General features: G+C 47.6%; 1 protein-coding gene across 1 annotated transcript; it reads right to left on the bottom strand.

Moving 5' to 3' along the window:
- Nucleotides 1-751: 751 nt before the first annotated feature.
- On the bottom strand, nt 752-23,615 carry LOC119936884 (cathepsin E-like). Its single transcript, XM_038756436.1, has 9 exons — nt 23,506-23,615; nt 23,162-23,339; nt 14,458-14,575; nt 12,929-13,047; nt 8,256-8,455; nt 6,168-6,287; nt 5,125-5,269; nt 1,236-1,334; nt 752-1,142 (listed from the first exon to the last, which is right to left on the bottom strand). Exons 1-9 carry the CDS (start codon nt 23,559-23,561, stop codon nt 903-905), a joined length of 1,275 nt encoding a protein of 424 aa, XP_038612364.1. The 5' UTR covers nt 23,562-23,615; the 3' UTR covers nt 752-902.
- Nucleotides 23,616-24,523: the final 908 nt, after the last annotated feature.

Genomic DNA, 24,523 nt, shown 5'->3' with positions numbered 1-24,523 from the left:
CAGTTCCCTCATCTGTAAAGTGGGGATGGAGATGGGGAGTCCCAAGTGGGACAGGGACTGTGTCCAGCTCGGGTTGCTTGTATCCGCTCCAGCGCTTAGTACAGTGCCTGGCACATTGTAAGCATTTAACAAATACCATAATTATTATTATTTTATCCATGTATTCACCGTTCTGTAATCTGGCTGTTTCTCTGTCTCTGCCCTGTCCACACCATTCAAAAAATAATTTGTGCTTGCCTGTCTCCCCAGTGAATCACCAGCTCCTCCGTGAGGGCCTGCAGTCTTCCAATCACCCAAACGCTGACCACGTTAATAATAATAATAATAATTATGACATTTGTTAAGTACTTACTATGTGCAAAGCACTGTTCTAAGCGCTGGGGAGGATACAAGGTAGTCAGGTTGTCCCATGTGGGGCTCACAGTCCTAATCCCCATTTTACAGGCGAGGCAACTGAGGCCCAGAGAAGTGAAGTGACTCGCCCAAAGTCAGACAACTGACAAGCGGCGGAGCCGGGATTTGAACCCGTGACCTCTGACTCCCAAGCCCGTGCTCTTTCCACTGAGCCACGCTGCTTCTCTAAGCAGCGTTACACATTCAACATCAGGTTACACGTTCAACACGTGTTTTCGATGCAGGCCGTGATCACGCAACATCACGAACGAGGGGGAAATAAACCCATTTGATCCTGCTCCCTACGCAGAGACATCCCACAGCACTTATGCACGTATCTTTAAATTATATATTCTCCATTACTTATTTATTCGTATCAATGTCCGTCTCCCCCTCGAGACCGGTGGTGGGCAGGGGACGTATCCGCCATTCCAGGCGCTGAGCGCGTGTTCTGCGCACGGTAAGCGCTCAATAAATAGCACTGACGGGTTGATTGATGACGAATGGCGTCAGAGGTGAGTTTGGGGGCTCCCTTTTTCCACCCCGAGGTGCGGGCCAGCCCCATCGGCGGAATGATTCTCCCTCCTGTGCACGGCTCTGGCCAAGCCCACCCTGTCGTTCCCCCGGTCGAACACGCAGTAGAACTCGGTCATGAACACGTCCCCCAAGATCCAAAGCTGTCCGGAGGGAGTGACGATATCCACGGCTTGAAAGCCGCTAATACACACCGTCGCTTCTTTGGCGGCCTCCTGGAACAGAAGAGGCGGGGGCTGAGGTGGAGGCAGCTTGGCCATCACGGCCGGCCGGCCCCCCGCCCCGTCCGTTCGGATTCGGCCGCGTACCTTGATGATGTACTTTTCCGCCGACAGCGTGTATTCTCTGTGTCCGATGGTGAAGGTCACTTGGGGCATGCTCGATACCCTTCGGCAGTCGACGGCGTACTAATGGAGGGGCAGAACCGAAGTGAGTCGTGGCCTCGGCATTTCTCAGCAACGGATCCGCGGATCCGATTTGACTGGGAGGACTGAGGCCGCAAAGGCAAAGCTCTAGGGCTGGAGACGGTTACTTTTTTAAAGACTGGGAGAATTACGTCCATGGCGTCGCTATGGGTCGAAGACGACTCGACAGCGTAAGACAATCAATCAATCAATCAATCAATCAATCGTATTTATTGAGCGCTTACTATGTGCAGAGCACTGGACTAAGCGCTTGGGAAGTACAAATTGGCAACACATAGAGACAGTCCCTACCCAACAGTGGGCTCACAGTCCAAAAAGGGGGAGACAGAGAACAAAACCAAACATACCAACAAAATAAAATAAATAGGATAGAAATGTACAAGTAAAATAAATAAATAGAGTAATAAATATGTACAACCATATATACATACATACAGGTGCTGTGGGGAAGGGAAGGAGGTAAGACAAGACAAAATACATAAAAAAATACCTTTTTTATGGTATTTGTTAGGCGCTTATGCTGTGCCAGGCACTGTACCAAGTGCTAATGATAATAATAATAATTGTGGTACTTGTTAAGCGCTTGCGACGTGCCGGGCGCTGTACTAAGCGCTGGGGTGGAAAACAGCAAATCGGGTTGGACACAGCCCCTGTCCCACGTGGGGCTCACAGTCTCAATCCCCATTTTGCAGATGAGGTACCTGAGGCACGGAGAAGTGAGGTGACTCGTCCGAGGTCACACAGCAGAGAAGCGGAGGGCGTGGGATTAGAACCCATGACCTTCCAACTCCCAGGCCCGTGCTCCACCCACGACGGCGTGCTGCTTCCCAGTTATAATCGTGGTATTTGATAAGCGCTTACTATGTGCCAGGCACTGTACTAAGGGCTGGGTTAGATACAAGCAAATCGGGGTGGACACAGTCCCTGTCCCACGTGGGGCTCACAGTCTCGATTCCCATTTTATGGATGGGATAACTGAGTCCCAGAAAAGTGAAGTGAATTGCCCAAAGTCACATAGCAGACCTGCGGCAGGACCGGCATCAGAATCCAGGTCCTTCTGACTCCCATTGAGGACAGGGAATGTGTCTACCAACTCTACTGAATTGTACTCCCTCAAACACTTACTACAGTGCTCTGCGCAAGGTGAGCGCTCAATAAATACCACTGATTGATCGCTTTCTGTTAGAAGGAAGGCTCTGGGTCGGGATTTTAGTGCTAATAATGATGATGATGGTATCCATTAAGCACTTACTATGTGCCAAGCACCAGTAGATTCGAGATAATGCATTAATCAATCAATCAATCAATCATGCTTATTGAGCACTTACTGTGTGCAGAGCACTGTACTAAGCGCTTGGGAAGTACAAGTTGGCAACGGCCCCTACCCAACAGTGGGCTCACAGTCTAGAAGAAGAGTCTAGAGGAAGGAGGGGGCTCAGTCTGGGAAGGCCTCGTGGAGGAGGTGAGTATACATGTTTGTATATATTTATTACTCTACTTATTTTACTTGTACATATTTATTCTATTTATTCTATTTTGCTAATATGTTTTGTTGCGGCCCCGTGCAGCAACGGCAGTGAGTGGGCGGAGGCCATTAGATACTGTCTCTGTCCCTCATGGTGCTCACAGTGTAAGAGGGAGGGAGAATAGGTATTTTAGTCCCATTTTACAGTTGAGGAAACTGAGGCACTGAAAGGTTAAGTGACTGGCCCAAGATCCCATAACAGGCTGGTGAAGTCAGACTCGTGCTCTTTCCACCAGGCCACGTTTTGTTTGTTTGTTTTTTATATAGTATTTGTTGAGCTCTTACTATGTGTCAAACACTAGTCTAAGTGCTGGGGTAGATAGAATTTAATCGGGTTGGACACAGTCCCTGCCCTGCATGGGACTCACAGTCTAAATAGGAGGGAGGCCAGGAGAACTGAGGCACAGAGAAGTTAAATGACTCACACAAGGTCACACAACAAGCAGTTGGCAGAGTCAGGATTAGAACCCAGGTTCTGTGACTGTGGTGTCTGTAAATTATCATTTATTCTGAAGGGGCATTCTAAATGGAGTTCTTGCCGATCGGCAGATTTACGGACCTAATAATGTCTGGACAATGCATCTAGCCCCAGAGTGCCACTTCATCATCCTCATTCTATGTCTGAAGCCATTAGAGTTCAGAGAGGTTAAGTGGCTGGTTTAAAGTCACACAGCATGATAGTGAACAGGCCAAAATTAGAAACTCTCAGGCCCTGGCTTCCATGTCTGCTGCTTCGGTTTCCCTCACGGATCAGTCTGGAATGTAAAAAGATTCTTGAAGTCCGATAATGAAGATTCATGACCTTTTCTAATAGCAGTTTCTTCAGGTGTAAAATGGGAGTCTCTGGCCTGAACTATCTCACAGGATTCAGGGGACAAAAAAAAATGAGCATATCCTGGGACACCTCTTTGTAGTAAGTTAAGGGTCTCAGCTCAGGGGGAGAGAGGAAGTGGGAAAGGGAAGCAAAATAGAGAGTGAAGGAGAAAGGGTGGGGGGGGAGAAAGAAAGGAAGACAGGAAGAGAGGAATAGAGAGAGAGAGGGAGAAAGAAGAGACAAAGAGGGAAAGAGAGATAAAGAGAAAGGGAAAAGAGAGAGAAAGAGAAATAAAGAAAGAAAAAGAGGGAAGAAGGAAGGAAGGAAGGAAGGAAGGAAGGAAGGAAGGAAGGAAGGAAGGAAGAAATTAATAATAATAATAATGGCATTTATTAAGCACTTACTATGTGCAAAGCAGTGTTCTACGCGCTGGGGAGGTTACAAGGTGATCAGGTTGTCCCACAGGGGGCTCACGATCTTAATCCCCATTTTACAGATGAGGTAACTGAGGCATAGAGAAGTGAAGTGACTTGTCCTAAGTCACACAGCTGACAGTTGGAGAAGTGGGATTTGAACCCCTGACCTTTGACTCCAAAGCCCGTAAGAAAGGAAGGAAGGAAGGAAGGAAGGAAGGAAAGAAGGAAAGAAGGAAAGAGAAAGAAAGAAAGAGAGAAAGAGAGAAAGAAAGAGAGAAAGAGAGAAAGAAAGAAAGAAAGAAAGAAAGAAAGAAAGAAAGAAAGAAAGAAAGAAAGAAAGAAAGAAAAAAAGAAAGAAAGAAAGAAAGAAAAAAAGAAAGAAAGAAAGAAAGAAAGAAAGAAAGAAAGAAAGAAAGAAAGAAAGAAAGAAAGAAAGAAAGAAAGAAAGAAAGAAAGAAAGGAAAGAAGGAAAGAAAGACAAGAAAGAGGGAGAGGACAAGCAAGAAACAGGCCCCCAGAATCAGGGGCAGTAGTGTCAGGCACCTACCAGTCATTCATTCATTCATTCATATATTGAGCACTTACTGGCTGCAAAACTCTACACTAGAGAGAGTACCCTATAACAACAAACAAACACATCCCCTGCCCACAACGAGCTCGTACCACTCCCAGTATCTCTTACCCTTCTCCAAGTGCTGGCGTAGATACAGGAGAATCAGATTGGCCACAGTCCCCGTCCCACCTGCCACTGAATTCCCATTTCGAAGATGAAGGGGAACTGAGGCACGGAGCAGTTAAGTGACTTTCCCAAGGTCACACGGCGGACAAGTGGCGGAGCCAGAAGGAAATCCCCTGTCCCTTTACTCCCAGGCCCGAGCTCTTTCCACCAGGCCACGCCACTTCACTTTTCCCTCCGGAGCCGATCTCTACAGGCCCCAAATTCTAGCCTGCTTCCCCTCTCTCAGCACCAGGTACTGGCCTTGGGCCCGGGAGGGAATTGAGGGGGAGGGTCTTTACCTCTCCAGAAGGGGAGGGGGTGGCCCCAATATGCTCCTGCAGGCGCCGAATCTGGGCGGGAGGGCCAGTGATGAGAGAGGTGCCGGAGTCCACAATGGCTTCACACCCATGTTCACAGAAGGCCACACGTCCCTGGATTTTCACGCTGCAAACGACACACAGCCGGGGCTTTCTCGACCGTAAATTCGTGGTGGGAGGGGAATGGGTCTGTTACATTGCTGTGCCGTGCTCTCCCAAGCGCTTAGTACAATGCCCTGCACACAGTAAGTGTTCAATAAATATGACCGATCGATTGACTTTCCCCGGGGCCCGGGGTTGCGGAGGGGGGAGAACCCAGGAGGGTGGACCTGCAGGCAGGGAATAATAATGATAATAATAACAGTGATCATAATAATAATGGTATTTGTTAAGCACTTACTATGCACCAGGCACTGTACTAAAGTCCGGGGTGGATACAAGCAAATTGGGTTAGACATAGTCCCTGTCCCACTCAGTCCCCATTTTCTAGATGAGCCCCAGAGAATACAACGAGCCGAAACAAGCACCAAATCCATGTGGCGTCTAAAGCAGCGTGGTGGAGTGGATAGAGCCCGGGTTTGGGAGTCGGAAGGTCACGGGTTCTCATCCTGGCTGCTGTGTGATCTTGGGCAAGTCACTTCACGTCTCAGGGCCTCAGTTACCTTGCCTGGAAAATGGGAATTGAGACTGAGAGACCGTAAGCTCACTGTGGGCAGAGAATGTGTCTGCTTATCGTTGTAATGTACTCTCCCCAGCGCTTAGGATAGTGCTCTGCGCACAGTAAGCGCTCAGTAAATACGACAACGGCAGGGACTGTGCCTAAACTGATTTGCTCGTATCCACCCCAGCGCTTAGTATAGTGCCTGGCACATAGTAGGCACTTAAATACCACAATTATTATTATTATTATTATTATCATCCAACCTCACCCCACGAGAAGAGCCCATTTTTCAGGAACACGGACAAACTCCCAGAGCGAATCTCCTGGGGAATCTGCGTCCCAGATGCGTGATTTTTGCACGTACTTGTGAAGCCGGATCTGCCAGTAGCTTTTTTCGGTAAGTGGCACCCAGTGGATGGAGCCCGTGTACAGAGAATGGTCAATGCCCCCCAGCACCAACTCGCCACCGCTTCCGTCTTGGCCTCTGGAAATGGGAAACATTTGATTTATTTATTTATTTTATTTTGTTAATATGTGTTGTTTTGGTGTCTGTCTCCCCCTTCTAGACAGTGAGCCCGCTGTTGAGTAGGGAACGTCTCTATAATGTCGCCAACTTGTCATCATCAATCATATTTATTGAGCACTTACTGTGTGCGAAGCACTGTACTAAGCGCTTGGGAAGTACAAGTTGGCAACATATAGAGACAGTCCCTACCCAATAGCGGGCTCACAGTCTAAAAGGGGGAGACGGAGAACAAAACCAAACATACTAACAAAATAAAATAAATAGAATAGATATCTACAAGTACTTCCCAAGTGCTTAGTACAGTGCTCTGCACACAGTAAGCGCTCAATAAATACGATTGAATGAATGAATGAAACAGACGGAGGAAGAGAGGTTGATGCCAAACAGCGTGGCTTTAGTGGATCGAGCCCGGGGCCTAGAAGTTGGAAGGATCTGGGTTCTGATCCCGGCTCCGCCACGTGTCTGCTGTGTGACCTTGGGCAAGCCACTTCAATTCTCTGGGCCTCAGTTACCTCATCTGTCACTGTGCCCAGTGCTTTTAGTACAGTTCTTTGCACATAGTAAGCGCTTAATAAATGCCATCGTGTCATCTGTCAAATGGGGATAAGAGCGTGAGCCCCATGTGGGGCGGGGACTGTGTCCGACCTGATTAGCTTGTATCTTGTAGATTAGCTTGTAGAGAAGCAGCGTGGCTCAGTGGAAAGAGCACTGGCTTTGGACTCAGAGGTTATGGGTTCAAATCCTGGCTCTGCCAATTCAATCAATCAATCGTATTTATTGAGCGCCTACTGTGTGCAGAGCACTGTACTAAGCACTTGGGAAGTACAAATTGGCAACATATACAGTCCCTACCCAACAGTGGGCTCACAGCCTAAAAGGGGGAGACAGAGAACAAAACCAAACATACTAAAAAAATAAAATAAATAGAATAGATATTAGACTGTGAGCCCACTGCTGGGTAGGGACTGTCTCTATATGTTGCCAACTTGTAATAATGTTGGCATTTGTTAAGCGCTTACTATGTGCAGAGCACTGTTCTAAGCGCTGTGGGGGGATACAAGGTGATCAGGTTGTCCCACGTGGGGCTCACAGTCTTAATCCCCATTTTACAGATGAGGGAACTGAGGCTCAGACAAGTTAAGTGACTTGCCCATTGTCACAGAGCAGACATGTGGCGGAGGCGGGATTTGAACCCATGACCTCTGGCTCCAAAGCCCGTGCTCTTTCCACTGAGCCACGCTGCTTCTCATGCTCTGCACACAGTAAGCGCTCAATAAATACGATTGATGATGATGATGTACAAGTAAAATAAATAAATAGAGTAATGAATATGTACAAACATATATACATATATACAGCCAATTGTCAGCTGTATGACTTTAACTTCTCTGGGCCTCAGTTACCTCATCTGTAAAATGGGGATTAAGACTGTGAGCCCCCCACGGGACAACCTGATCACCTTGTAACCTCCCCAGCGCTTAGAACGGTGCTTTGCTCCCAGACTGAGCCCCTTCCTTCCTCTCGCCCTCGTCCCCCTTTCCATCCCCCCCATCTTACCTCCTTCCCTTCCCCACAGCACCTGTATATATGTTTGTACATATTTATTACTCTATTTATTTATTTATTTTACTTGTACATATCTATTCTATTTATTTGATTTTGTTAGTATGTTTGGTTTGGTTCTCTGTCTCCCCCTTTTAGACCGTGAGCCCACTGTCGGGTAGGGACTGTCTCTAGATGTTGCCAATCTGTACTTCCCAAGCGCTTAGTACAGTGCTCTGCACATAGTAAGCGCTCAATAAATACGATTGATGATGACGTACATGGTAAGCGCTTAATAAATGCTATTATTATTATTATTGTTGGCTGGATGGAGTGAAAATTGGGGGCAAGGGCGGAGGAGAGGAAGTAGCTGAGGAAACCGACCTGTTGAGCAGGAACGAAAACACCGGTTCGGCGACCAAACGCTGCTGTATAATCCTGTCGAAGACCGGCGTGGCGCTTCCCACGGACAGCGAGGGGTAGCCCAAGCCCAGCACTCCGTCAAAGTGGGCAAGGGTGAAGGTCATCCCAGGCTCGAAGATGGACTCTCCGAATTCTTGCCCCTCGATGGTAATGTTGCCGAGCTTTCCGAGAGGCAGAAGCAAGCGGACAGAAAGCCGGGTTACGTCTGTCCCCGTCCAGAGCCAAATCTTTTCCATTCATTCAATCAATCGTATTTGTTGAGCACTTACTATGGGCAGAGCACTGGACCAAGCGCTTGGGAAGGACAAGTCGGCAACATGTAGAGACGGTCCCTACCCAACAACGGGCTCGCAGTCTATCAATCAATCAAGCGTATTTATTGAGCGCTTACTGTGTGCAGAGCACGGTACTAAGCGCTTGGGAAGTACAAGTTGGCAACATATATAGAGACGGTCCCTACCCAACAGTGGGCTCACAGTCTAGAAAGGGGAGACAGAGAACAAAACCAAACATACTAACAAAATAAAATAAAATAAAATAAAATAAATAGAATAGATATGTACAAGTAAAATCAATCAATCAATCAATCAATCAATCATATTTATTGAGCGCTTACTGTGTGCAGAGCATTGGACTAAGCGCTTGGGAAGTACAAGTTGGCAACATATAGAGACAGTCCCTACCCAACAGTGGGCTCATAGTCTAGAAGGGGGAGACAGAGAACAAAACCAAACACACTAACAAAATAAAATAAAATAAAATAAAATTAAATTAAATTAAATTAAATAAATAGAATAGATATGTACAAGTAAAATCAATCAATCAATCAATCAATCATATTTATTGAGCACTTATTGTGTTCAGAACACTGTACTAAGCGCTTGGGAAGTACAAGTTGGCAACATATAGAGACAGTCCCTACCCAACAGTGGGCTCGTAGTCTAGAAGGGGGAGACAGAGAACAAAACCAAACATACTAACAAAATAAAATAAATAGAATAGATATGTACAAGTAAAATCAATCAATCATATTTATTGAGCGCTTACTGTGTGCAGAGCACTGTACTAAGCGCTTGGGAAGTACAAGTTGGCAACATATAGAGACAGTCCCTACCCAACAGTGGGCTCACAGTCTAAACGGGGGAGACAAAACCAAACATACTAACGAAATAAATAGAATAGATATGTACAAGCAAAATAAATAAATAAATAAATAAATAAATCGTATTTATTGAGCGCTTACTATGTGCAGAGCACTGTACTAAGTAAATAAATAAATAAATAGAGTAATAAATATGTACAAACATATATACATATATACAGGTGCTGTGGGGAAGGGAAGGAGGTAAGATGGGGGGGATGGAGAGGGGGGCGAGGGGGAGAGGAAGGAAGGGGCTCAGTGTGGGAAGGCCTCCTGGAGGAGGTGAGCTCTCAGTAGGGCCTTGAAGGGAGGAAGAGAGCGAGCTTGGCGGATGGGCAGAGGGAGGGCATTCGGAGACAGACAACAAAACAATCTTTTTCATTCACTCATTCGGTCCCATTTACCGAGCCCCTACCATGTGCAAAGCACTGTACTGAGCACCTGGGAGATAATAATAGAGCAATCTTGGGTGCGGATCAAGGCTCAAAGTCAGTGAGATTCTGACCTCCCATTTCAAATGTCCCAAACCCACCGGTCTGCTTCTGTCAGCTCCCAGGAAAACTGCTCAAGCCAATCCCGATTCCACTAAGAACTTTCCCCTCCCCAAAACTACCAGATCCCCAGTCTCACTCGATCAAAGTAGCTCTTAATTCTGCTCTATTTTCCGATGCCGAACTCTTTCCTCGTTCCCTAAAAACACCACTGATCCACCGCTGCTTCTGTTGTTCCTCCACACTCCACCCGCCTGGAGTCTGGCCCTGAGGAAAGGCCAGGATAGAAAAATCATCCGAGGGGCTGGGGTTGAAGGAGGACGGAGAGGACAGGAGCAGCGGGAGAATAAAGAGGCAGGAAGTGACTGGAATAGGAAGTGTCGGGAGGAGAGGGGATGTCTTAGAATCCAGTGAGGGATTCTATTTATTTTATTTTGTTAGTATGTTTGGTTTTGTTCTCTGTCTCCCCCTTTTAGACTGTGAGCCCACTGTTGGGTAGGGACTGTCTCTAGATGTTGCCAACTTGTACTTCCCAAGCGCTTAGTACAGTGCTCTGCACACAGTAAGCGCTCAATAAATACGATTGATTGATTGATTGAGGGGGCTTGGGTGCATAAAATGAAGAGGGGCCTGGGTGGGATGCTAAATTCCTGGGAGTCAGAGAACTGGGTTTCTAAACCCGGCCCTGCCACTTGCCTCCTGTGTGACCTTAGGCCCCTCAGTTAACTCCTTGGGGCCTCAGTTTCCTCATCTGTAAAATGGGGATTAAAAATCAGTTCTCGCTCCCCATTAGGGTGTGGGCAGGTCTGTTGTCTGATTATCTTCATCATCATCATCAATCGTATTTATTGAGCGCTTACTATGTGCAGAGCACTGTACTTAGCGCTTGGGAAGTACAAATTGGCAACACATAGAGACAGTCCCTACCCAACAGTGGGCTCACAGTCTAAAAGGGGGAGACAGAGAACAAAACCAAACATACCAACAAAATAAAATAAATAGGATTATCTTGAGTCTATCCCAGTGATTAGAACAGTGTTTGGTACATAAGAAGTGATTAACTTCTTCTTCTTCTTCTAGACTGTGAGCCCACTGTTGGGTAGGGACCGTCTCTATATGTTGCCAACCTGTACTTCTCAAGCGCTTAGTACAGTGCTCTGCACACAGTAAGCGCTCAATCAATCAATTGTATTTATTGAGCGCTTACTGTGTGCAGAGCACTGTACTAAGCGCTTGGGAAGTACAGGTTGGCAACATATAGAGACAGTCCCTACCCAACAGTGGGCTCACAGTCTAGAAAGTGGATAAATACGATTGATTGATTGATTAACAATTATTATTATTATTGTTTTGTCGTCTGTCTTCCCCTTCTAGACTGTGAGCCCGTTGTTGGGTAGGGACCATCTCTATATGTTACCAACTTGTACTTCCCAAGCACTTAGTACAGTGCTCTGCACACAGTAAGTGCTCAATAAATATGAATGAATGAATGAATGATTTTTATTAATAATAATAATAATGATGGCATTTGTTAAGCACTTACTATGTGCAAAGCACTGTTCTAAGCTCTGGGGAGGGTACAAGGTGATCAAGTTGTCCCACGGAGGGCTCACAGTCTTACTCCCCCATTTTACAGATGAGGGAACTGAGGCCCAGAGAAGTCAAGTGACCTGCCCAAGGTCACACAGCTGACAACTGGCGGAGCCGGGATTTGAACCCACGACCTCTGACTCCAAAGCCTGGGCTCTTTCCACTGAGCCACGCTGATTTTTATTTGTTAAGTGCTAACTACATTGCAGGCAGTTTACCAAGTGCTGGGGTAGACAGAAGCTAATCAGGTTGGACACAGTCCATATCCCACATGGGGCTCACAGTCTTAATCTCCATTTTCCAGATGAGGTAACTGAGGCGCAAAGAAGTGAAGTGATTTGCCCAAGACCTCTCAGCAGACGAGTGGCAGAGCTAGGATTTGAACCCAAGTCCTTCTGACTCCCAGGGCTGTGATCTATCCACTAGGGAATAATAATAATTATTATTATATAAAATAAATATAAATATATTTAATTTAAATATAAATTAAAATATATACATATATATATATATATATATTTTAGAGGGGTCTGGGGAGCAAGGGGAAGGGAAACTCCTGGGGTTTAGGACCAGCCATGAGAGCAGGCGATGGGACAAATGGTTTTGGGGTTTTTTTATGGCATTTGTTAAATGCTTACTGTGTGCCAGGCACCGTTCTAATCACTGGGGTAGAGACAAGATAATTGGGTTTGACACAGTCCCTGTCCCATATAGGGCTCACAGTCTTAATCCCCATTTTACAGATGAGAGAACTGAGGCACAAAGAATAATAATAATAACCCTGGTATTTGTTAAGCACTTACTATGTGCCAGGCACTATACTAAGCACTAAGGTGGACACAAGCAAATCGGGTCGGACACAGTCCCACGTGGGGCTCACAGCCTCAATTCCCATTTTACAGATGAGGAAACTGAGGCCCAGAGAAGTGAAGTGACTTGCCCAAAGTCACACAGCTGACAACTGGTGGGGCCGGGATTTGAACCCGTGAACTCTGACTCCAAAGCCCGGGCTCTTCCCACTGAGCCACGCTGCTTCTCCGTTGTCAATCAGTCAATCGATCAATCGTATTTATTGAGCGCTTACTGTGTGCAGGGCACTGTACTAAGCACTTGGGAAGTACAAGCTGGCAACATATGGAGACAGTCCCTACCCAACAGTGGGCTATCATCATCATCATCATCATCAATCGTATTTATTGAGCTCTCACTGTGTGCAGAGCACCGTACTAAGCTCTTGGGAAGTACAAGTTGGCAACATATAAAGTCAATTTGTACTTCCCAAGCGCTTAGTACGGTGCTCTGCACACAGTAAGCGCTCAATAAATACGACTGATGATGCTGATGATGATCCCCCTTGGCCCCTCCGGTCCCCCGCCCACCCGTGGCTCCGGAACCACGTCAGGGGCACTTACCTGCACCCGCTCGATGCCCACGACGCCCAGAAGTTGCCCCGTGCCGTAATGCAGAGAAAAGGCCTGCCCGTCGTGGCGGTAGGACCTCGAGAGGAAAGATTTGAATTTCTGGTGCATTCCTGAGGGGGGAATGGAGGGCTGTGACTACCGGTGGCCTCCGGCTCAAAGGAGCAGCCATTTCTTCCTCAGCCTCTTCGCAGACCTACCTCCTGACCGCTGGCCTCAATCCGCTCTCTCCCAACGACGAACCCTCGCTCCTCTCCCACCCCACCCCAGCTCGGCCCTCACGCTTCCCTCTTCTCATCCATCCCGCCAATGACCTCTTGTTCCCTTCCGCCTGAAATTCCCTCCCCCTTAACAACCAGCAGACCACCGTTCTCATCTCTTCTAATTTCATCTAACACTTCCACATCACCTAAACACTTGGTTGCTTCCTCCCTCTCCTCTCTCTCTCTCTCTTACAAACACAAACCATTGCAATGTTGTACATAATAATGATGGCATTTATTAAGCGCTTACTATGTGCCAAGCACTGTTCTAAGCGCTGGGGAGGTTACAAGGTGATCAGGTTGTCCCACGTGGGGCTCACAGTCTCAAGCCCCATTTTACAGATGAGGGAACTGAGGCCCAGAGAAGTGAAGCGACTTGCCCAAAGTTGGCGGAGCCGGGATTTGAACCCGTGACCTCTGACTCCAAAGCCCGGGCTCTTCTCCACTGAGCCATGCTGCTTCTCTCAAGTACATCTCAAGTACATCTCTTTATACTCTGCTTCCTCCGACCCGTAAGTTGTTCTAACGTCTGTCTTACAAGCTAGATTTTTTCAAGCTCCTTGAAGACAAGGATCACACCTACCAACTTGATCGTACTCTCTCAGTCAGATCAATCAGTGGCATCTACTGAGCGCTTACTACATGCAGAACGCTGGACTGAGGGCTCAGGAGAGCACACTACAACAGAATTAGGAGCCGCTTTCCCGGCCCAACACAAGCCTAGAGGAGAAGACCGCGTCCCGGATGCGTGATTTTTGCACGGGCTTCTGTGAGCTTATTGTGGGCAGGGAATGTGTCCGTTTGCTGTTGTAGTGTACTCTCCCAAGTGCTTAGTACAGTCCTTTGCACAGAGTAAGCGCTCCATAAATACAAGTGAATGAATGTTACGACAAGGCCTTTTCGGAGCCTGAAGGAAAGGGCAGGGATGGTGGCCTTGGTACAACTAAGCGCTTAGTACACAAATGCCATCATTATTATTATTATTATTATTACAGCGCTCTGCACACAGTAAGCGCTCAATAAATACGATGGAATGAATGATTTCTGGGCCACGAGACGGCTAGCTGGGAGGGTCTTTTAGACTGTGAGCCCTTTTACACTGTGAGCCCACTGTTGGGTAGGGACTGTCTCTATATGTTGCCAACTTGTACTTCCCAAGCGCTTAGTACAGTGCTCTGCACACAGTAAGCGCTCAATAAATACGATTGATGATGATGACGAGGGTCCCTTGGAGGGGGGGATGGCACAGAACCCCCTTACTACAGGCTTCACTGATGCAGTAGGCCGAAGGGACCCAGAAGTTGGAGGAGCCCGTATCGAACACCACGGTGAATCTCTGCGGCGGGGTGCCGATGCTCACGACCCCATAGTACTGAGCCTGAAAGGAAGAAGAAGAAGAAGATTTATGGCACCTGTCAAGAGCTTACTAAGCGCCAAGCACTGTCCTAAGCGCTGGGGTGGATGCAAATTATTATTAATAATAATAACAATGATAATGGCATTTATTAAGCGCTTACTACGTGCAGAGCACTGTTCTAAGCGCTGGGGAGGTTACAAGGTGATCGGGTTGTCCCACGGGGGGCTCACAGTCTTCATCCCCATTTTCCAGATGAGGGAGGCCCAGGGAAGTGAAGCGACTTGCCCAAAGTCACACGGCTGACAATTGGCGGAGCCGGGATTTGAACCCACGATCTCTGACTCCAAAGCCCCTGCTCTTTCCACTGAGCCACGCTGCTAATAGGGTTGGACATGGGCTCTGCCCCACGTGGGGCTTATACTCTTAAGACTGAGCCCCTTCCTTCCTCTCCCCCTCGTCCCCCTCTCCAACCCCCCATCTTACCTCCTTCCCTTCCCCACAGCACCTGTATATATGGATATATGTTTGTACATATTTATTACTCTATTTATTTATTTATTTTACTTGTACATATCCATCCTATTTATTTTATTTTGTTAGTATGTTTGGTTTTGTTCTCTGTCACCCCCTTTTAGACTGTGAGCCCACTGTTGGGTAGGGACTGTCTCTATATGTTGCCAATTTGTACTTCCCAAGCGCTTAGTACAGTGCTCTGCACATAGTAAGTGCTCAATAAATACGATTGATTGATTAATCCCCATTTGACAGATGAGGTAACTGAGGCACAGGGAAGTTAAGCGACTTGTCCCGGGTCACACAGCAGGCAAGTGGCAGAGCCGGGGTTAGAAGCGGCGTGGAGCGTGGGCCTGGGAATCAGAAGTCCCTGGATTCCAATTCCGGCTCCATCATCTGTCCGCTGTGTGACCTTGGGCAAGTCAATTCTCTGGGTCTCAGTTACCTCATCTGTCAAATGGGGATAAAGACTGTGAGCCCCATGTGGAACTTGAACTGTGTCCAACCTTATTAGCTTGTATCTACCCCAGCACTTAAAAAAGTGCCGGACGCACAGTAAGCAGCGCCTGACACATAGTAAGCACCTAACAGATACCATAAAAAGTGGTATCCTTCTCTTTCCACTAAGCTACACTGCTCCTCAGGATTCCTTGCACCTCTGGTCACTAAATTAATAATAATAATGGCACTTATTAAGCGCTTACTATGTGCAAAGCACTGTTCTAAGCGCTGGGGAGGTCACCAGGGGATCCAGCTGTCTCACGGGGGGCTCACAGTCTTAATCCCCATTTTACAGATGAGGTCACTGAGGCCCAGAGAAGTGAAGTGACTTGCCCAAAGTCACACAGCTGACAATTGGCGGAGCCGGGGTTTGAACCCATGACCTCCGACTCCGAAGCCCAGGCTCTTTCCACTGAGCCGCGCTGCTTCTCCTCAGTGTCAAAATAAAAGTGAGGGAGGGTGGTTATTCAGAACAGAGGCTGGTTTTAGAATTTCAGGAAAGGAACCCAAAGGACAAAAGAGGTCACCCGGTCCAATCCCCTGCCTCCAGGCAAAGTCAACCACCACCACCATCATCATCATCATCATCATCAATCGTATTTATTCAGTGCTTACTGTGTGCAGAGCACTGGACTAAGCACTTGGGAAGTACAAATTGGCAACATATAAAGACAGTTCCTGCCCAACAGTGGGCTCACAGTCTTAAAGGGGAGACAGAGAACAAAACCAAACATACTAACAAAATAAAATAAATAGAATAGATATGTACAAGTAAAATAAATAAATAAATAGAGTAATAAATATGTACAAACATATATACATATATACAGGTGCTGTGGGGAAGGGAAGGAGGTAAGATGGGGGGGATGGAAAGGGGCACAATGCCAGCCAGACAGTCGGTGGCTATAGACTGAGCCCCTTCCTTCCTCTCCCCATTGTCCCCCTCCCCATCCCCCTCATCTTACCTCCTTCCCTTCCCCACAGCACCTGCATCTATGTATATATGTTTGTACGTATTTATTACTCTATTTATTTATTTATTTTACTTGTACATTTCTATTCTATTTATTTTATTCTGTTAGTATGTTTGGTTTTGTTCTCTGTCTCCCCCTTTTAGACTGTGAGCCCGCTGTTGGGTAGGGACTGTCTCTATAAGTTGCCAACTTGTACTTCCCAAGTGCTTAGTACAGTGCTCTGCACACAGTAAGCGCTCAGAAAATATGATTGATTGATTGATTGATATAGGCCAGTTTGAAAGGGGAAGAAAAGGGAAGAGAACAATCGATCGAAACTGCCGGCAGGCATAACGGGTTGGGAGGAAAATGGGCTGGATTGTTCCCTGAAGCCTCCCAGGCTGCTAGTGCTAATCGGCAGGAAAAACAAAGTCCACCCCAATTCGGCTTCTAGACCTGAAGCAGGGGAGCAGGAGCGAGAGAAGAGGAAACCCCCCTCCAGCTAACAATAATAATAATAGTATTTGTTAAGCACTTACTATGTGCCATGCACTGTACTAAGCGCTGGAGCGGACACAAGCAAATCGGGTTGGACACAGTCCCTGTCCCGTGGGGGACTCACAGTCTCAATCCCCATTTCCGGATGAGGCGACTGAGGCCCAGAGAAGTGAAGTGACTTGCCTAAGGTCACACAGCAAACAAGGGGCAGAGCAGAGACTAGAACCCATGACCTTCTGATTCCCAGGTCCGGGCTCTATCCTATAGGCCATGCGGATGCAGAAAGGATCCGAAACCCGAACCATCCATCCTTCTGGCCCGAAAACGGATTTCAATCTGTTCAGTCGAATTGACTGAGCACTTACTGGTTGCAGAGCACTGTAGTAAGCGCTTGGGAGAGGACAGTAGAACAATAAACAGACATATTCCCTGCCCACAAGTCCCCTGCCCTGGTTAAGTTGAGGTTGGCCAGTCTGGACCTCTGGCTCCTACCCGGGGTTCGGTGCAAACTCGAACCGCGCAATGTAGGTGTATTCATTCATTCAGTCGTATTTATTGAGCGCTTACTGTGTGCAAAGCACTGCACCAAGCGCTTGTAAGAGTACAATATAACAACAGACATATTCTTACCCACAACGAGCCCACAGTCTAGAGGGGGAGACAGACGTTAATATGAATAAATGTCTAGATAAATAAATAAATCACCAATATATACACATATATCTACATATGTGCTGTGGGGGTGGGAGGGAGGATGAATGAAGGAGCAAGTCAAAGCGGCACGGAAGGGAGTGGGAGAAGGGAGGAGGGCTTAGTCAGGGAAAGCTTCTTGGAGGAGGTGTGCTTTCGAAAGGCTTTTGAAGTGAGGGAGAGCCATTATCTGTCTGATAGGAAGAGGGAGGGCATTCCAGACCGGAGCTGGGATGTGGGTAAGAGGTCGGCGGCAAGACAAGACGAGATGGAAGTACGGTGATAAGTTTGGCATTAGAAGAACGAAGCACGCGGGCTGGGTTGGAGCAGGAGAGTAGCAGGGGTAGGAGAGGGCGAGGGGATTAAGTGCTTTAAATCAATCAATCAATAATATTTATTGAGCGCTTACTGTGCGCAGAGCACTTGGGAAGTCCAAGTTGGCAACATATAGAGACAGTCCCTACCCAACAGTGGGCTCACAGTCTAAAAGCCAATGGTGAGGAGGTTTTGTCCGATGATAAATAATGATGGTATTTGTTAAGCACTTACTATGTGCAAAGCACTGCTCTAAGTGCTGGGGAGGTCACAAGGTGATCAGGTTGCCCCACGGGGGGCTCACAGTCTTAATCCCCATTTTCCAGGTCACTGAGGCCCAGAGAAGTGAAGTGACGTCCCCAAAGTCACACAGCTGACAGTTGGCAGAGCAGGGATTTGAACCCATGACCTCGGACTCCAAAGCCCGGGCTCTTCCCACTGAGCCACGCTGAAGCTCTCTGTGGTGGGAGGGATGGGCTGGAACGGTGATGGCAGGGGTCTCCAAGTGTGCAGAGCACTGTGCTAAGCGCTTGGGAAGTACAAGTTGGCAGCAAATAGAGACGGTCCCTACCCAACAGCGGGCTCACAGTCTAGAACGGGGAGACAGACAAAATCAATCAATCAATCAATCGTATTTATTGAGCGCTTACTATGTGCAGAGCACTGTACTAAGCGATTGGGAAGTACAAAACATATTAATAAAATAAATAGAATAGTAAATATGTACAAGTAAAATAGTACTTGGGAGCGTACAGTGCAACAGAGTGGGTAGATATGTTCCCTGCCCATAACAAGCTTGTAGTCCAGAGATGAGCTCACAGTCTTAGGCCCCATTTTATAGATGAGCTAACTGAGGCACAGAGAAGTGAAGTGACTCACCCTGGGTTACACAGCAGGCCAGTCGGGGAGCCGGGATTAGGCCCCAGATCCTCTGCTTCGCAGGCCTGGCCTCTTCTTCTAGACTGTGAGCCCGCTGTTGGGTAGGGACCGTCTCTATGCGTTGCCGACTTGTACTTCCCAAGCGCTTAGTACAGTGCTCTGCACACAGTAAGCGCTCAATAAATACGATTGATTGATTGACTGATTGATTGAGGGGAGGAGTCGCAAAGGTCCAGGGCACGGCCAGGACGGGGTCAGAATAGAAGTTTATCAGCATGGCCCCCCCTGCGGCCCCCAGGGACCTGTGCGGATCTGAGAATGCCGTGTCCCGTCTATTTTTAGGGATGGACATTCCTGGTCCCTGCCACGGATAACGGGACAATCGTCTCCGTGAGGAAAACTGCTTCTGTGTGTGTGTATAGGCAGAGACAGGGTCGATGCTTCATCTTCCACCGCCAAAGTCTTCTAGACTGTGAGCTCGTTGTTGGGTAGGGACCGTCTCTATATGTTGCCAACTTGTCCTTCCCAAGCGCTTAGTCCAGTGCTCTGCACACAGTAAGCGCTCAATAAATACGATTGAATGAATGAATGAGCGGAACAAATCTGCACAATTGGGGGGTTTCGCCGCCAGCACCCCGTCAGAGCACAAGCCCGGGAGGCCGAGGATGTGGGTTCTAATCCCGGCCCTGTCACTTGCCCGCTGCGGGGTCTTGGACGAGCCGCTTCACTTCTCGGTGCCTCAGTCTCCCCGTCCGTCAGATGGGGAATAAAGAAATGCTGCTTTCTTAAATTGGGAGCCTCATGTGGGACAGGCACTGGGTCTGATCTGATTATCCTGTGTCTACCCTAGTGCTGAGCACAGAGCTTGGCACATAGCTTGGCGCATCCCTTGGCACATGAGAAGCAGCGTGGCTCAGTGGAAAGAGCAAGGGCTTTGGAGTCAGAGGTCATGGGTTCAAATCCTGGCTCCGCCAATTTTCAGCTGTGTGACTTTGGGCAAGTCACTTAACTTCTCTGGACCTCAGTTATCTCATCTGTAAAATGGGGATGAAGACTGTGAGCCCCCTGTGGGACAACCTGATCACCTTGTAACCTCCCCAGTGCTTAGAACAGTGCTTTGCACATAGTAAGTGCTTAATAAATGCCATTATTATTATTATTATTATTATTATTATTATTATTGCAGTGTGGCCTGGTGGAAAGAGCAGAAGGCTGGGAGTCAGAAGGTCATGGGTTCTAATCCTGCCTCTGCCACTTGTCTGCTGTTTGACCTTGGGCAAGTCACTCCAGTTCTCTGCACCCAGTAAGCACTCAGTAAATTCGATTGACTGAACTTTCTCTGCCTTAGTGACCTCATCTGTAAAATGGGGAAAAAGACTGTGAGCCCCACGTGGGACCGGGGCTGTGTCCAACCTGATTAGCTTCTACCTACCCATGCTTAGTACAGTGCCTGACTCATAGTCAGCACTTGACAAATACCACAATTATTATTAGTAGCACATCAATAATATTACATTGTATATAATTATTATAATATTATGTGATGGTGTGTAATAATATTTTTATTAAAAAAAATCCCACAATTACTATCATCAGCTTCATCTTCGTCACTGATAGGGATCCAGGCCAAGAGACTTCCTCAGGGGTTAGATTCTGGGAGAGACACGTCCATGGAGTCTCTATAGAGCGCTCAATAAATACGATTGATTGAATAAATGAATGAATGCTTAGCACATAGTAAGCGCTGAACAAATACCATTATTAAGGTCATGGGTTCTAATCCTGCCGCTGCCACATGTCTGCTGTGTGACCTGGGGAATGTCACTTCACTTCTCTGGGCCTCAGTTCCCTCATCCATAAAATGGGGATGGAGACTGTGAGCCCCACGTGGGACAGGGACTGCATCCAACCCGATTTTGACCACCACACGCTGATTCCCATCGCTATGGATTTAGAGAAGCAGCGTGGCTCAGTGGAAAGAGCCCGGGCTTTGGAGTCCGTGGTCATGGGTTCAAATCCCGGCTCCGCCACTTGTCAGCTGTGCGACTTTGGGCAAGTCACTTAACTTCTCTGGGCCTCAGTTCGCTCATCTGTAAAATGGGGATTAAGACTGTGAGCCCCATGTGGGGCAACCTGATCACCTTGTAACCTCCCCAGCGCTTAGAACAGTGCTTTGCACATAGTAAGCGCTTAATAAATGTCATCATTATTATTATTATTATTATGGGTCAGAGACGACTCGACAGCATAAAACAAGACAATCTCCTAGTCCCTCATCCCTCATGAAGAAGCTATCATGGCACTTCTGAAACGTCAATATTTAGCCAAGAGAAATATCAACATTGCAGATTGCATCATTTGGTCTAAAAAACATTTGCTTTTCAAACACACACACACACATACACACACAAAAAGGATCTTTCCTTCTAATCTCCATCCTGACTAGGTGAGTGAGCAGCGGGCGGCTGAAAAGCCCGATGATTTAGTCGGGGCTGAGGTGGGTGTGAAAGTAAATGTCCATTTGCCTTTCTAGTCACTTCGCCCGGGCACTACCCGCCTGAGTCATCATCATCATCATCATCAATCGCACTTATTGAGCGCTTACTATGTGCAGAGCACCGTACTAAGCGCTTGGGAAGTACAAATTGGCAACATTTGCCAATCTGTCAGGATTGTCAACACAGAACCACCTGCATCCGTGCTCTTTGCACTAGGCCACGTGGCTTCTCGGAGAGGACGGAGCCCTAGACATTGGGCAAAAATAATAATAACTGTGGTATTTGTTAAGCCCAGGCACTGTACTAAACACTGGGGGGGATACAAGTAAATTGGGTTGGACACAGTCCCTGTCCTATGTGGTGCACACAGTCTCAATCCCCATTTTCCAGATGAGGTAACTGAAGCCCAGAGAAGTCAAGGGACTTGCCCAAGGTCACACAGCAGACTAGGGGCGGAGTCAGGATTGGAACCCAGGTCCTTCTGGCTCCCAGGCCTGTGCTCTATCCACCACACCACATTACTTCGCAGGAGAACAAGCACCTGTATATATGTTTGTACATATTTATTACTCTATTTATTTATTTATTTTACTTGTACATATCTATTCTGTTTATTTTATTTTGTTAATATGTTTGGTTTTGTTCTCTGTCTCCCCCTTCTAGACTGTGAGCCCACTGTTGGGTAGGGACCGTCTCTACATGTTGCCAACTTGTACTTCCCAAGCGCTTAGTCCAGTGCTCTGCACACAGTAAGCGCTCAATAAATACGATTGATTGATTGATTGATTGATTGACAGTCGAACGGGAACAAGTCAGGACTCTGGTTCCTTATCCCTTGGCGATATTGAGCCAGATTTCCAGACTCAGCTGGGGGTATATTCCTGCTAAAATCATGGGAAAAGTTCAAAAAGTTTTGATCCCCAAAATGGGAGTGCCTGAGAAGCTCATTGAAGAGGGAGATGCTGAAAGCGATAATCATCTGAGAATAGACGAAATCTAGATCACTAACCATCCTTTGGCTCATTGTGGGCAGGGAATGGGTCTACCAACTCTGTTGTACTGTCCCAACAATAATAATAATAATAGTAATGATGGTATTTGCTAAGCGCTTACTATGTGCCAAGCACTGGGTTAGATACAAGGTTATCAGGTTGTCCCACATGGGGCTCACGGACTTCATCCTCATTTGACAGATGAGGTAACTGAGGCCCAGAGAAGTCAAGCGACTTGCCCAAAGTCACACAGCTGACAAGTGGCGGAGCCAGAATTAGAACCCATGACCTCTGACTCCCAAGCCCGGGCTCTTTCCACTAAGCCACGCCGTTTCGAAGTCCCAAGCGCTTACTACCATGCTGTGCGTGTAATAAGTGCTCCATATCATTAATGATGATGGTATAGAACCAAAGCATTCCAGATCATTTCCGGATCCTTGCAAATCCCTTCTGAACTTTTTCCAGGTGGTGATGTGCCCCCTCCCGCTAGATCTAAAGCTCCTTGAGGGCAGGGATCACGTCTATTAACTCTACTCAGCTCTCCTAAGCGCTTCGGTCCAGCGGTCTGCACAGAGGAAGCCCTCAGTAACGACAATCAATCGACCGATCCGCTCGGGAGAAACCGGCTCCAACGAGCTAAATCCCGGCTTCACTCCATGACGAGAGCAGAGGTGCGAGAGGAAGGGTTTTCCTAGGTCAGAACTGTGGTCTACCGGGATCAGGATTCTGCCTTCTATAGAGACCCTCCCCAGGGGAAAAAAAACTCACGTTCATGTAATCGTACAAGCGTTCTTTAGTGACTCCGGCCGAGTAATACGCATCCGGGGGGAAACACTGCAGGTACCTCCGGGCGAAGATGTCGGGTTGGTGATCCCTCAGGAATTCCTCCAGGGCGCCATTCTCCCGCAGGTGACTCCTGATGCTTTTAAATTTGACCAGGGGGATCCTGGAAAGGCCGGAGAAGAAGGGCCGGTGAAGCGGGGGTGGCCACCAGGCCCCCCGGGAGGCCCTCTCGTCGCTCGCTCCCGTATCGACGATCCACCGCGTCGTGGTTCGGGGAGGAAAACCACGACAAGGTGGAGGTGGCGTTGTGTTTCCGAGGTGCTTCTTACCTTTGTAGGCCTGCCGCGAGCTGAATCCAAATCAGAGCCACTAACGGGGCCTTCATGGCTCCGGTGAGAGGGAACGGACGTCTCCGTTTAACAGCTTTCCCCTCTCTCTTTTATACGCCCCCGGCTCACGGACATCTCTTGGCCGGAGGAGTCCCTCCAGGACAATCCCCCTTTGGCACAACCTTCGTTAAAGTTTTTTACAGCTGGCTTCTGGCTTGAGTCAATATTGATACACACCAAAGCTGCTGGATTTCCCCCCCTCTCCCCAACCTGATGAGCAGAGGCAAGGCCATCCAAACCCTTAGTGTCGAGCCATGACACAACCTCTTGAACAGTGCTTGGCACATAGTAAGAGCTTAACAAATGCACATAGCGAGCGCTTAACAAATGCTATCGTTATTTATTAGTATTCTAGCTCAGTGGTTGTTTGCTAACCTCGCATCTGCTTGTTTTTTATAATAATAATGGTATTTGTTAAAAGCTTACTATGTGCCAAGCACTGTGGTAGATGCAAGGTAATCAGGTTGTCCCTTGTGGGGCTCGCGGTCTTAATCTCCATTTTACAGATGAAGGAACTGAGGCCCGGAGAAGTTAAATGGCTTGCCCAAGGTCACACAGCAGACCGGGATTAGAACCCACGTCCTCTGACTCCCAGACTCGCGCTCTTTCCACTAGGCCACGCTGCTTCTCAAGCTAGCATGGCATCGTGGCTATTCTATTTATTTTGTTAACGATGTGCATTTAGCTTTAATTCTATTTATTCTGACGACTTGACACCTGTCCACATGTTTTGTTTTGTTGTCTGTCTCCCCCTTCTAGACTGTGAGCCCGCTATTGGGTAGGGACCGTCTCTATATGCTACAACTTGTACTTCCCAAGCGCTTAGTACAGTGTTCTGCACACAGTAAGTGCTCAATAAATACGATTGAATGAATGAATGAATGAATACAGCCCGGGCCTGGGAGTTTGAAGGTATTAGGTTCCAATTCCGGCTTGCCACTTATCTGCTCTGTGACCT

Source organism: Tachyglossus aculeatus, chromosome 14, assembly GCF_015852505.1.
Source record: "Tachyglossus aculeatus isolate mTacAcu1 chromosome 14, mTacAcu1.pri, whole genome shotgun sequence".
Classification (NCBI taxonomy): domain Eukaryota; kingdom Metazoa; phylum Chordata; class Mammalia; order Monotremata; family Tachyglossidae; genus Tachyglossus; species Tachyglossus aculeatus.
The sequence above is the reverse complement of the archived record's forward strand: the minus strand, read 5'-3'. Positions and strand labels throughout refer to the sequence as shown.

Excerpts from the sequence above, each read along its gene's own strand:
- LOC119936884 (XM_038756436.1), bottom strand. The coding sequence starts at position 23,561 with ATGAAGGCCCCGTTAGTGGCTCTGATTTGGATTCAGCTCGCGGCAGGC. Across the intron at positions 14,576-23,161 it reads GCTTGTACGATTACATGAAC|GCTCAGTACTATGGGGTCGT; the intron begins GTGAGTTTTTTT and ends TCTTCCTTTCAG. Across the intron at positions 6,288-8,255 it reads TTTTCGTTCCTGCTCAACAG|AGGCCAAGACGGAAGCGGTG; the intron begins GTCGGTTTCCTC and ends TCCCATTTCCAG.